Source organism: Mustela nivalis, assembly GCF_964662115.1.
Source record: "Mustela nivalis genome assembly, chromosome: 7".
NCBI lineage: Eukaryota > Metazoa > Chordata > Mammalia > Carnivora > Mustelidae > Mustela > Mustela nivalis.
Window position 1 is genome coordinate 45,798,377 of NC_139026.1, and position 13,614 is coordinate 45,811,990.

Genomic DNA, 13,614 nt, shown 5'->3' on the forward strand with positions numbered 1-13,614 from the left:
GACCCTAGGATCATGACCCGAGCTGAAGGCAGAGGCCTCAACCCACTGAGCCACCCAGGCGCCCCATAAATCTAACGTTTTTTAAATTGCCCCCATCGTCTCTGCCATCCTCACTTCTGAATCAATTCAGTACCCCCGCTCCCGCTTTTTTTTACTACTTCTGCTTCATTGCACTGTAACAAACTCACTAGAATGATCACCATCCTAAATATATGTAATTAAATCCGTGAAATCATAGAATCAGACTTGAGGGAATGTATGCGAACATTTTATAGATGCAGAAAGTAAGGCCCGTTGAAATGAAGTGACTTCATCAAAGTGACAAGCAAGTGGAGTATAAAACAACATCTGACATCTAGACATCTTGATTCCTAGTCTCTTCCCCTTTGCAGGAAAGCACAATGCCACTCATCTCAGCAAATATCACAGGTGTGGTGCAGAAAGCTTGGATACCAGACTGAATTTGAGTCCCAAAGCCAGCCACTGGGATGCATGTGGCCCTGGGCAGGTGATTTAATGTCTGTGAGATTAAATCTGTCTTTGCATAATATTGGCCCCTCGGAGCCTCAGTCTCTTCCTTTCCAAAATGGATCGATTAAAAAAAAAAAAAAGGTATAGTTTTTATCTCATAGACTTGAAATATGAATTAAACTTTAGAAATCCATATGGAAGTCCTCACCTACAATAGGCACCGAATATAATTTGAACACAGGACAAGTTTTTTTCGGGCAGGATGAAAATGTGTTTCATCTTCAAACCATGACTGGAACAGCCACCCCCAGCTGCTCTGTCTGCATTAAGGTCTGCTCCCCTCCTTGCCCTCTCCAAGCTCTGCCCACCCCCTGTCACATACACAGGGGATTTTTCTCTCTTGCCACATAGTCATCGTTCTAAAAGCAAATCTGGCCATGCCCTCCGAACGTCAGGATTCTTCTCTGGCTTCCTAAATGCTACAGAATCAGGTCTGGATTTCTTAATATGATCCGAGGTCCTTTGTGCACTGGGCTTTCTAATAGTTGAGCAACATCCTCCTAGTTTCAGCAACTCCAGACTCAGAGGGTATCAGCCCCCATACCGTCTCTTCCCTCCAGGCTGGTGCCTATGTCGATCCGTCTGCCCAACCTTCATTCAGTACCTGGCATATAGTGGGCGCACGGACAGCTGAGTGTTGTGTAGATAATATCCAAGTTGAACAACTAAATGAATAAACAAACAACCGAACAAATAAAATGTGATTTTCGCTTTCAACAAATTTGTATTCTAGTAGGGCAAATAAGACGGAAGCCGCCAAGGAGAATATAGGGGTAGGTGTAGGTAATGGTACCACACTGAGCTGTAAGAGCTTTGAGGAAGAAGAGGCCGCCTCCTGCTTCCGAGAAGAAGAGAGGGTCCATGTGAGCTATAACCCCCAAACCCCTCACCAACCTAACTGCATGTGACTCTGACGGGCCTCCCTTTTGTTTCAAACCAAACCCCATTTTCATATCTAGGTCCTTGACCTAGGCCATGCACACTGTCTTGCTCAGGACAATTCTTCAAAATTTAAGAAGACCACTGGGTTAATTTATTCTTCTTCCTGTAAGCTTTCAGTGAATATTATAAGCGTCCTTCCCTGTTGCTTTATTCTGAGTTTAAGTGAGTCATCCAGATTTGCAAGCCCAGAGAAGCTCACCAAACCAAAACCTAGTTAAAATCAAGTGTTTGTCCTTCAATACACTTCAGCCCAGTAAAGATGAGGAGCTTGTCACAGAACTATGAACCCACAGTAGACCTTAGGTCTGTACTGCACTTGAATAATGGAAGTGTATTTGATGGTCAAAATGAGATATATTTTATGAAAATAGAGGAATTTAGAAATCTAGAAAATCTAGAATCTAGAAATTATTACATCATAGAAGACTAGGAAGTATTTTAATTGGATATAAGAGGCATTTCATTAAGGACAGATGGATTGTTGGAGGGCCTTTGTTCAGGCACTTCTGGAATGGACCCAGCATTGCCCTCTGACTTGAAGCTCTAATGCACAAACAGGAGAAAACCATCTATGGTCATGGGCAGCCTCAGCCACGTATAGTCCACAGGGGCACTGAGGAAGCATTTGTTAATATTTGTTTAAGCTGGTGATGGTATCCCGTGAGTTTCCTCATGTCTTTAGTCATTATTGTCAGTAATGTGTGAGAACAGCTTATGCCTCAACCCATTCTTTCGCATTTTTATCCCAAAGTTATAGCTGTACTATAATAACTAACATGTTTATTAACAGGGGAAAAAAAAGAATGAATATTTGTATTTTGGTTGTTCACCCTTTATCTGGATTACAGAACACTGTGAATGATGTCTCAAAGAATTCATTTCCCAAACTTACATTAATTACTTTCAGGGAAGGATGTGTTTTCTGCTGTCGTCCTTTCTTTATTTGCTTGTTTGTTGTTGTTTGTTAGTTTTTTTAATTAGAAATGACTCTTGACGGGGCGCCCGGGTGGCTCAGTGGGTTAAAGCCTCTGCCTTTGGCTCAGGTCATGATCTCAGAGTCCTGGGATCGAGTCCCACATCAGGTTCCCTGCTCAGCAGGGAGCCTGCTTCCTCTTCTCTCTCTCTGCCTGCCTCTCTGCCTACTTGTGATCTCTGTCAAATAAATAAATAAAATCTTTAAAAAAAAAAAAAGAAAGAAAAGAAAGAAAGAAAGAAATGACTCATGAGAAACAAAAATACCAGAGAATTACTTTTGTTCATTCATCTGTTTTCACTTTGAATCTAAGTTTTATTTGGAGAAAAGACATTATTTCTTTTATATATTTTTATGACCTAGCATGATGTAGGCACTTCAATATTATTTTATTATAAGATGCTCGTAAACATAAACGTAGACTTCCTGTTGCCTTGTAAGTTAAAGCTTAAGGAAATAAAATGAAATTCATTATTTTAACTTCTATTTTTAGAAAATTAATTTGAGTATTAAATAATTAATTAATTAAAATCTATTGAAACACTAAGCTCTACACTGATAATAAAAATGATTTTAGGATTTGCTATTTTTGCATAATTGCCAATTATTCCCTCTTGACAGTTCTTCTGCTTCAAAGGACAAAGTTACCTTCTTTAAATAACAGGCCAGTGTGCTGAATGATAGCTTTTGTGGAATATTTCCAAAGAGAAAAAAAACACACCAAATAAATATGTACCGTAACCCATGAGTACGGCGACTGTTCGTTCCTTGAAACTGCAACATGAGTCAGGGATTTAAAGCATTTTCATCCTGGCCCTCCAGTGCAGAGGAGAAATGTGATTACTGTTAACATGTGTCAGATCATTCAAAATGAACTGTTCACTTTGTGCACAACCCAGTGGAAGTTGGGCATTTGTCAAACAAAATTACATTGTTGGTGGATATACCTCATTTATCTGCCTAGTTCAACCAATTTGCCAGATAATTTATAATATTTCCGTTCCATTCTTATTCTGTGTGCCTATCTCTTCTCAAAAGCTTTAGCTTCTAAGTCTCCATATCATCTCTCCTAACATTTGGGATGTCTCGCACCACTTGGGATCAGAATTGGTTTTAAAAAAAAAAAAGCCAATAAAAACTATATTGCATCAAATTATTAAACAGGATATAGAGATGTCGTGTTATGGATAGAGGAAACTGCCCAAATTTTAAGTAGTAAACTAAAACAAAACCTAGCAACTTTTTTCACGGCAACAAAGTTAAAGGGCAAAGCGATATAGAGAGATGTAGCTGTGAAATCAGAGGTAAATATGGTACAGGGGCATTGGGCTTGACCTGACTTTGGAGACTCTGAATTATTGAACCCTCAGCCCCTCAGGCAAAGGTTACATTGGAGATTCATGGGGGTTACAATCTTTTGTCTTGTGGGATCTTAACTACTAACTTTTCCATTTATGACCTTGTCCTTATCAATTTTTTAGATCTCTGTACAAATGTAGTAGGGCTCAGCAGTAATGGCATGACTCAGAAGGAAATCTATTTACCAAGAAGGTGCAGTGACTAAGTTCTAGGAGTTCAAAACATGTGCTTTTCTAACTGGGAGTGGGGGAGTGGGGGTAGGAGGTTAATTCTTCCCCCAGCTCCACTTTGGTTAAAAGAGAAAACAAAACAGATTTGTCTTAAGCAGAAAGGAACATGTTGATGTTCTAGGAGGTGTCGAACTATAGCAGAAAAAAGAAAAAGAAATGAAGCAAATAAGGTTAGGAACACAAAATCTCTTTCCACCCACCTAACCACCCCTTTTTATCCAAATTTTACATGAACTAAAGCTCCGATCCTCATACTTGAATTTGACAAGTTTAGGCTGCCTACTTGAAGGCTTAACTAGTTTGCTTTTATAGCAAGGAAGAGATGTTATTTAGTTGCCTGTAACAAACTCATTTCCATGTTTATACCTGATTTCTACAAGAGTTTTCTTTTGTACTAGTTTCCAGCTATGTTTATAGCTGGAAACTATATTTATTAATATAATAATTAAACTATATATATATTTATTGCATTAAATATGATCTAGCTGAGGTCAAAGAGTAAGAAACAAGTCACTATTTGAATCCAAGACTCCCTTTCCAGAAGGATATTGGTTTCGTCTTTTTTTTTTTTTTAAAGATTTTATTTATTCATTTGAGACAGAGAGATAGAGAGAGAGAGTATGAGCAGGGGTAGAGGCAGAGGGAAAAGAAGCAGACTCTTACTGCGCTGGGAGCCCAATGAAGGGCTTGATTGCAGGACCCTCAGATCATGACCTGAGCCGAAGGCAGCCGCGTAACCATCTGAGCCACCCAGGCACCCCAGATACTTGGTCTCTATTCATTTCATCAGACGAGTATTTTCAGATTCTCCCTCAACTTACCACTTACATGTTTTTAAAAGATATACAAATCGGGGTGCCTGAGTGACTCAATTGGTTAAGCGTCTGCCTTTAGCTCAGGTCATGATCCCAGGGTCCTGGGATTGAGCCCCACGTTGGGCTCCCTGCTCAATTTGTAGCCTGCTTCTCCTTCTCTCTCCCACCTCCATCCCCCCTCATCATACTTGCTCTATCTCTCTCTCTCACTTTCTCTCTCTCTTAAATAATAAAATCTTTTTAAAAAAAGATATACAAATCATTTATTATATCTATGAATTTGTGTCTTAGAAAGTTGGCAAGATGTTATGGTGAGCATATCCGTGTTTTATAAACAAAGGATGTTAGCAAAGGATGTTACACTAGTAAGTATAAAACTAAGACATTCATTCAACTCCTTCAAGTCATTTTTATAATCACAATTGAACTCTAAGATCCTTTCTGTTCTGTGTTGCTCAAGTCCCCAGCAACACTCACTTGAGTTCCAGGATAAAAGTTTTCATAAAGTAGTTTTTTTAAGGCAAATATTCTTTTTGTCTAATTTACAAATATTGAATATATTTTATTTTTTAAAAAGTCTTGAAAAAGAATTAACAATCACTTCAAAGTTCAGATACCTTCTAGGTCACTTTTTGTTCAAGGCGCCTTTTTTTTTGAGACCTATTGATTTCTCGTGATCCTGTGAGTTGACAAGGATGGGCTAGGTTGAAGTCACCCCAGTAGTCACATTAAACTGGGCATTCATCAGCCACTGGTGTGCCCAAGAGAATCTCATTCCCTACCACCTCCCTCCGCGTGGCTTTTCATCATTTAATATCCTGTTGCTCAAATCTTTCTTAACTGATGGAGACAAGATCCAAGGACAGACAACTATTCTCACTAAAGGGAATAAAAGGCATATTTAACAAATGGAATTTTATTTTAGAGATTTTTTTTTTGTTTACTCATTTGAGAGAGATACAGAGACAGAGCACAAGCAGGGGGAGAGGCAGAAGGAGAAGGAGAAAAAGACTCCCTGCTGAGCTGGGATCTGGACATGGGGCTTGATCCCAGGACCTGGGGATCATGACCTGAGCCAAAAGCAGATGCTCAACCACCTGAGCCACCCAGGCGCCCAACAAAATGGAATTTTAGAGGCACAGAAGCATTTGACTTTTATTTAGCTTTTATGTTTACCCTAACCATAGACCATTTGATTGCAAGCTAGAGTTTCCTTAACTATAAACTATAAATTTCACTGAATTATAAAATTTAATTGCACTCTAAGATGTGATACTAGGAGGTATAAAACTAAGACATTCGTTCACATTTTATTCAACTTCCTCTCCTTGTTTCACCCACTAACTGGCAAGCCAAAATAATTTAAAAAGCATAAATAAAACTATTTATTTTACCTTTTATTACCAAATAGTTCTGGACTTACTGATGGTCTCTGTTGCTTTAAATAAAATATAATATCCTAATAATTGGTATGGTCGAGGTGAAACGATCAGATTTTGACAAAATGGACTGCATTTAAAGGGGGAAAAAAAAGATTTGATGAAAGAGAAAAAAATGATGCAGATATTATTGCTCTGTTTATAAAAACATCATGAGATTTTGTCTGTACCTGTTTCACTTTTGTTTAAAAGTCAAGAGCTGCACGTAAGCAGGGTGTCGGTGCTGTGGGAGGGGACTTAACACAGAGTAAAGAAAGCTTCCGAAACAATTTCTTCAACACAGAAGAGAACAGAACTCTTTCACTTTATGAACCAGGTAATTTCTGAGAGAGACTGGTGGAGGGATGTTTACGAAGTTCAGGACCCAATTTGCCATGTCAGGCATGCTTGCTCCTGGACAGGAGATAAAATCATCTCTTAGTGTATACGGACGGCAGTCCTTGTCTTAGATCAGGTTGAGAAGCAGCTCTCGTTGCGGGGGAGGTAGGTGTGTTCTACTCCACTGAATGGAATCAAGCTAAAAATATGTTTAGTGTCTGATAAGAACGCCATTCTCCTCAAACTCTCCTTTAACGTCGGACTTTCTGTTTTGCTTTTAAAGAAAAATGTTTTACAAGGGCAGCACGAAGCGGACAAAATCTGGAGCAAAGAAGGATTTTATGCTGTTGTCATTTTTCTCAGCATCTTTGTTATTATAGTAACGTGTTTGATGGTAAGTGGGCTTCTTTCTGTATTTTATCCCTTACCGAGCCACTGCTTAGTATTATTGGATACACTGCCATTCAAAGGAATGTTGAAAAGTCTGGGAACAGAAGCTAAGCTACTATCCTGGTAGACTGGGGGTGTTTCTCTGACAGCAGAGTGATAGGAAAGGAAAACCTATGGAATTATGGATTCTGACCTGCAGAATAAGGTTGTAATTGCAGTGGGGCCTTTGGTAACTTGATCAACCTGGGATGAAGCTTTAGAAAGTGATTTACCCAGATCCCTAGAGCCCTCAAAGTCAATAAAGTCTCATGGGCACACTTTGGGCTTACTTTATTTTTTCTTTCATATCATCTTGATGGAACTCAGGAAAAATTTGAAAAAGAAACATGTCTTAGGGGCAAGTTTATATCTTCAGTAGTGGTTGATTTCCTTATTTTTAAAAGACCTGGATTGCATTTTATGAAATTCTATGCACTAAAATGAGATGATTATAGGCTCAAAAACCACATAATTCACTGTGAACTAAATTTTTAGGTAAATGAATACAAAAAGTATAAAAGTGTACACTGCTAATAGCTCTATAAAGTACAAATTACAAATGTGTAGCCTTTAAAAGTACTTTTCTAATTTAAAAAAAAAAAAAAGGGAACCCAGAATAAACCCACTACACTAGAAAGTGCTCTTTGGTATTGAATGAGTTAAGAGATACTTTTCAAATACATTGGTAAGATTTTCCTATTCTTTTGAAAATTCTGTGTTGTAATTTAAAATATTTGAAGTTTACAAATGGGTTTTAATGTTTTTTCCTTTGTGCTGCATTCTTTTTAATTGTGTACATTTTCAAACATATTCCTTCTTAGTTTTTAAATGTTCCCCCAAAGACAACAAATTATTTACTCTTTCCACAACCAACAGTGTTGCTAAGTGTCTTATGGTTTTTGTTCGCTTATGCTTCCCCTGCTAGGAAGGGGTTTATGTTAGAAAGATCAGGGCTTACTTGGGAAAGACAGGGGCTGTGTAAGTCTAAAGTTGAAGGATATAAAACAAGGCCTTCAATAGGGTGACGATGGGTGTATTTCCTCGAGTCTGAATGTAGGAAGTAGTAAAGACATCCTCAAGCTTCCATCATCACGAATCCAGAGGCATCTGTCTCTTATGGGAAGAGTTGTAGAAAGAAGATTTCTAGAAATTGTGACACAATAAACATAAGAAAATTTAAGAATTGAGTAAGAAAATCAGTTTTTGTGTATTAAATGGTGGAGATTAGGGAAAAAAATTAAGGAGACAAAGTTGGAGGTTTTAGGGAAACTGTGGCAGAGACCACTGGACATTTTTTAGTTTCTTAGAAGGTATGGGTTTGGTTTTTTTATACTTAATTGCACTTTAAAATACATGGGTCTTCTTTTCCTTAAAACAGGAAATCTTGAGTGCTGTTTTTCTCTCTTGTCAGGCACATTTATGGTGTTTTTCTGCTTCACAGATGAAAAGATGAGAGGAAAAGGAGAATAGAAAGGGGTAAAGGGTGCTAAAAGTAGAGATTGTTCAGGCAGGAAAGGGGTGAGATTGAGCAGAGCAAAGGCAAGGAGGGAAGTGGCAAAGCAGAGTTTGATTTTACCTTGTAGGACACAATCCAAGTTCTGCATCTCTAGCTCAAGGAGCCTTCTTGTCTCCACCCTGACTGGCTAAACCTGCAGGACATATATTGGTCTCCTGAGGCAAAAGGAGCTGTCCTGGCCACACTCTTAACCACTCAAGACCAGAGAACAGCTCTTCTTTTCCCAGTGTGAATGGGAACGGTGCAGAGTACCAAAGTAAAAGTCAGAAACCTAGATAAGTCTGCCCCAATGTTACTGAAACAAATCGAGAAAGGAATGTTTCAAAAGTATAGGTGATCGCAAGTGGATCCATCCACTTGTTCAGTCCACAAATTCCTGCAGGGGACCCCCTGTGGACCTGTGGTTGGTGCTGTGGCCAAGAAGAGCGCAAGACAGGTGGGGTCCCTCTTCTTGTGGGGCCTAAACTCCAGAGGCAGACACAGACAATAATTAAGTTAGTATTTTTTTTTTTTTTTAAATCAAATAGCAGACATATGTGTGATTCCAAGTATTTGGCCTTCTGGAAAAGGCAAAACCACAGAGACAGTGAAGAGATCACTGGTTGCCAAAGGTCGCAGGGGAGGGGATAAATTGTGGAGAGCCACAGAGTTTCAGGGCAGTGAAACTATTCTGTGTGACACTGTAGTGATGGCTACATGACATCATGGATTTGTTAAAACCCGTAGAATGTGTAACCCAATGAGCAAGCCCTACTGTAGACTATGGACTTTAGTTAATTGTAACGTATCAATACTGACTCATCAGTTGTGACATGTGTAATCACACTCGTGCAAAACGTTAATAGGGCAAATTGTCTGGGGAAGTAGCAGAATGCGGCTACATGAGGACTCTGTACTCTCTGCTGTTTTCTGTAAATTTAAAACTGCTCTTAAAAAACAAAGTCTAGTCATTTCTTTTTAAAATCAAATATTATTCAGTGCCATGAAGAGATACCAGAATATGAGTGGAAACAGAGCACTTTGAGACTCCTGAGACACGTGAAAATGTGGGGAGGGGGCCTCGCAGGCAAAGGACACGGGGGTGTGGGGCCGCTGGCATGGGAGGACTCTAGTCTCTCCAGGTTCGGCAAGAAGGGTGCAGGCTGAAAGTTGTAAAGCAAAGTCTTGGTGTGATTTGACATGTATGTTTACAAGAGCAGGTATTCTGCTGGTGAAGAGTGGTTGGAGACAGAGCACCAGGTGAAGTGTGGAAGCAGGAGGACTCTTCTGGAAGCCACTGTGTTAGCCTAATGACAAAGATGATAATTGTCCAGAGTAGGGATGGTGGTGGACATGGAGAGATGGTCCTGATGGTGGTGGAGATGGAAAGAAGTGAACGGTTGGGACTTTTTTGCAAATAGAAACCGCAGGACTTGCTGTGTACTGATTCTCAGGGAGAAGGAAAGAAAGAAATTAAGGTTGATTCCTCATTTATTTGGCTGAGTACCTGGGGGGTGGAGCTCCCATTTTCGGGGAGAGGAACAAGTTGGAGGTGGGGGTCGTGAGAGAAGCAACACTTTTGATTTGGGTTCTATTTGTTGTTGAATAAATGAAAGAAAGAAAATGATATCTTTCAAACACAACCTTAAATTCTTTTTAAAGATTTTATTTTATTTATTTGAGGTGGGCAGGAGTAGAGGGAGAAGGATAAGCAGACTTGGCCCTGAGTATGGGGCCCGACCTGGTGCTTGATCCCATGACCCTAAGATCACGACAAGCCAAAATCAAGAGTCAGATGCTTAACTGACGGAGCCACCCAGTGCCCCACAATCTTAAATTTTATTGAGAAAAGGTCACTTTAAGAAGTAACAGAGAGGGGTGCCTGGGTGGCTCAGTGGGTTGGGCCTCTGCCTTCGGCTCGGGTCATGATCCTAGGGTCCTGGGATCGAGCCCCACATCGGCTCTCTGCTCAGCGGGGTGCCTGCTTCCTCCTCTCTCTCTCTCTGCCTACTTGTGATCTCTGTCTGTCAAGTAAAATAAATAAAATCTAAAAAAAAAAAAGAACAGAGAAACCAGCATTATATAGGAAGGAATTAATAGTGATAGAAAAATGCTACCTAGACCGGATTAAGATGAAGTTAAGTTTATCTGTTGTAGCTACAGCACTGACAAGTCAATAGTTCACATTTAGGGACTTTTCAAATGTGATTCTCCAAAAAAAGTTTACCCGTGTAAATGGTCAAGTGTTTTTCATAATGACCTTGATTTAAAGTAAGACTTTTAACTTGGCTCTCTCAATAATAGTTACACCATTAGTTTTTAAACACAGAATATTCCAATTCTGTTTCCCATAATTTTCTTGATTCCATGGCAAAGGAGAAGATACAGCACAGAATTTTCCCTCTGGCAGTAATTATATTTATGATAGATCAAATGCCATTATTTGCATCCAGCCTTCCTACATACCACAGAAACGAAAAGCATATGGTTTTTCGTGTTTTAAGATGAAATTTTATAGGTAAATTGTTGTAATGGTGGATTACGTGTGCTATGTAACAATAACATAAGGCTTGGCAAAATTTTTGAAATGTGGCATATTGTTTACTTTCCTTTAAAAAAAAAAAGTGTATGTTGCCAGGCATAAAATTAGACATGCATGACATTTTCAAATGTGTGACTTATTTAGCACCTCTCAAATGTGGATCTAGAGTGGGTGGAGCAACAAATAGACAAATATGATTTTCCAAGAAAAAAATGTGTGGACTGTTTCCAATCCATTCAGTCTGTTTTAGGTGGAGGAAATTTATTACTGAGAAGAAATCGTTATTAAACTTCAATCAACAAAGGAAAGGACATCATTCATCATTGAAATTAAACCTTCCAGTGTACTTAGAGGTTTATTAAGAAGTGCAAAGGCATTTATGAGATGTAGGTAGAGATATCTATAGCCCAGATTGCTTCCAGAAAGCAATTTTTGAAAATACAGGAACACAGTTATTTGGATCAACAAAGTTCTGGGGCCAGAACATGTTGGGGCCATGGAGCACTCCATCAAATATGACATGCATAGAGTCTTTCTACTCATGGTCTTGGTAGCGGAGGCAGGAAATCCTATGTCAGAACACCTGCTACACCCGAGTACCAGCCAGTGAGAATATGTCAGAGGTGAACATAAACAGCCACACTCTTCTAATTTGTTCTATAAAACCCCTAGGGATTGGAGGAAATGGAAATAGAGTCCTACTGGAATGAATTGTTTACAGAACTATCTTCCAGAGTAGGTGTATGTCTTGAACTAATTTTTTATACTAATAAAACCACTTAGCTTAGAATATAATCCCCTAATAATAATAAAAATAGTAACAGTTGTAAGATTTAGTGTCTTCCCTTTATTGCACACTTACCAGTAGGAAGCTGGTACTACATTTATTGCCTGGTGCTAAATCTTTAATGTATTTTCTAAACCACTTTTTGAGGTATGATTGCCATGTAAAAAGCTGTACAGGTTTAATGGATGCAACCTGGCGAGTTTGGTGATCAGTGTACACCCAGGAATTGTCACTATGATCTATGTCATTGATACACCCGTCACCTCCAAAAGTGTCCTCCTGCTCTCTTCATTTCTTTCTTCCTATTATCTTGTATTATGCTAAGAACACTTAACATATGATCTACCCTCTTAGCAAAGTATTTTATGTATACAGAGCAGGATGATTAACTATAGGATCTATTTAGTTTCCTAATTTTACAGATGAGGAGACCAAGATTCTGAGAGGATAAGTGACTTGACCAAGAACATACAGTGGGGCGGGGGTTCAGGAGATGGGGGTTGGGCGGAGTGGGAGAAGAAGGGTTGAAATTCAAACCCAGAACTATCTGGGTTAAAAGTCTGGGCTCCTTACTATGATCTATTGTATAAAGGAATCAAACTGGTTTTTTGAAGTCCTCACACTCTCTCTTTTGAACATCTGCTTCTGGCCACGAAAGGAAAGATGATGAAGATGCCTATGTTATCTTTTACTGGGTGTAATTTTTCCACATATCTCTTCTGGAAACCTGTGAATTCCCAGAAGTTAGGGTTCTGTGCTGTCTTTGCACCTGCAATGTTGCTTCCAGAATGTGGTAGCGACTGACTCACGTCTACTCAACTGAAAGAAATGAAAGAATGAACTCTTCCAGAACTGACTGTAAAATACTGTAAAGAAAATACTATGGGCTTTTAGTTGATGGCTTTATTTTTAAATTGGAACATATTTTAACCCAAACATCTTTTGTGTTACCTACTTAAGAGATTTTATTATTATTATTATTGAAATATACCTGCCATATAACACTGTAGAAGTTTAAGTTGTACACTTATGAGATTTGGGGTTTTTTTGTTTTGTTTTGTTTTGTTTCCTTGTTTGTTTGTTGTTGTTGTTGTTTGAGATTTTTAAGTGAAAATTATAAGCAGCACAAGAGCTTTATTGAATTTTTTTTGTAGCTTTCCTCTCATTTCTGTGTTCCTCTGGCTCTCTTCTCCCTGCTACTATTTTTTATCTCTTGGTATAGTTTGACTTTTAAAGCTCCTCTCTTGCTCAGTATTTCGGTTTTCTTTCCCTAATAACCAAATGACTTTATTGCATCCTGAGAGTCAAACAAGCTCTTAAAGTAAAACCAAAACTACTGATTTGGCCTTGTTATCATAAGCTTCTAGGTTGAACTTTGCCACACAGTGCATTCACAAAGATAAATAGGTCTGTGCTATATTCCAGACCATGATCTGCACAGAAAAGAACCTCTGACACACTTTTCCAGAGGCTTTGGGGAAAGGAGTTGGGAAGAAGGATGTGGGGATTTAGAAGAAACGGTAGAGTTAAATGATCACAAGCATTAAGTCAAGAAACTTGGATTCTAGACTTTCTTTCTAACCTTCCAGAAGTCATTCGAGTGTTCTGAGTCTAAATGTGAAATGAGATTATAGCAGATATTTTTAAGAGCCCTTATCCCAGTTTCCCAGCAGCGGCTCTATTGACGTCTGGGGCTGGGTGATTCTGCTGGGGGGAGAGGGTCTGTCCTGGGCACTGGAGGGTATCTGGTGGCA

At 39.0% G+C, this 13,614-nt stretch overlaps 1 protein-coding gene across 3 annotated transcripts in view; it reads left to right on the forward strand.

The window, feature by feature from the left end:
* The window catches only part of PTPRR (protein tyrosine phosphatase receptor type R), a 201,777-nt gene that overhangs the window by 95,606 nt on the left and 92,557 nt on the right, over nucleotides 1-13,614 (forward strand). For 2 of the 3 annotated variants that reach the window (XM_082742870.1, XM_082742871.1), the window contains one exon: nucleotides 6,891-7,001. In XM_082742870.1, coding sequence (XP_082598996.1) covers nucleotides 6,891-7,001 — 111 coding nt within the window. Of the gene's footprint in view, nucleotides 1-6,570; nucleotides 6,606-6,890; nucleotides 7,002-13,614 lie in introns of those variants that run through there. The other variant, XM_082742872.1, reaches the window with a different exon arrangement.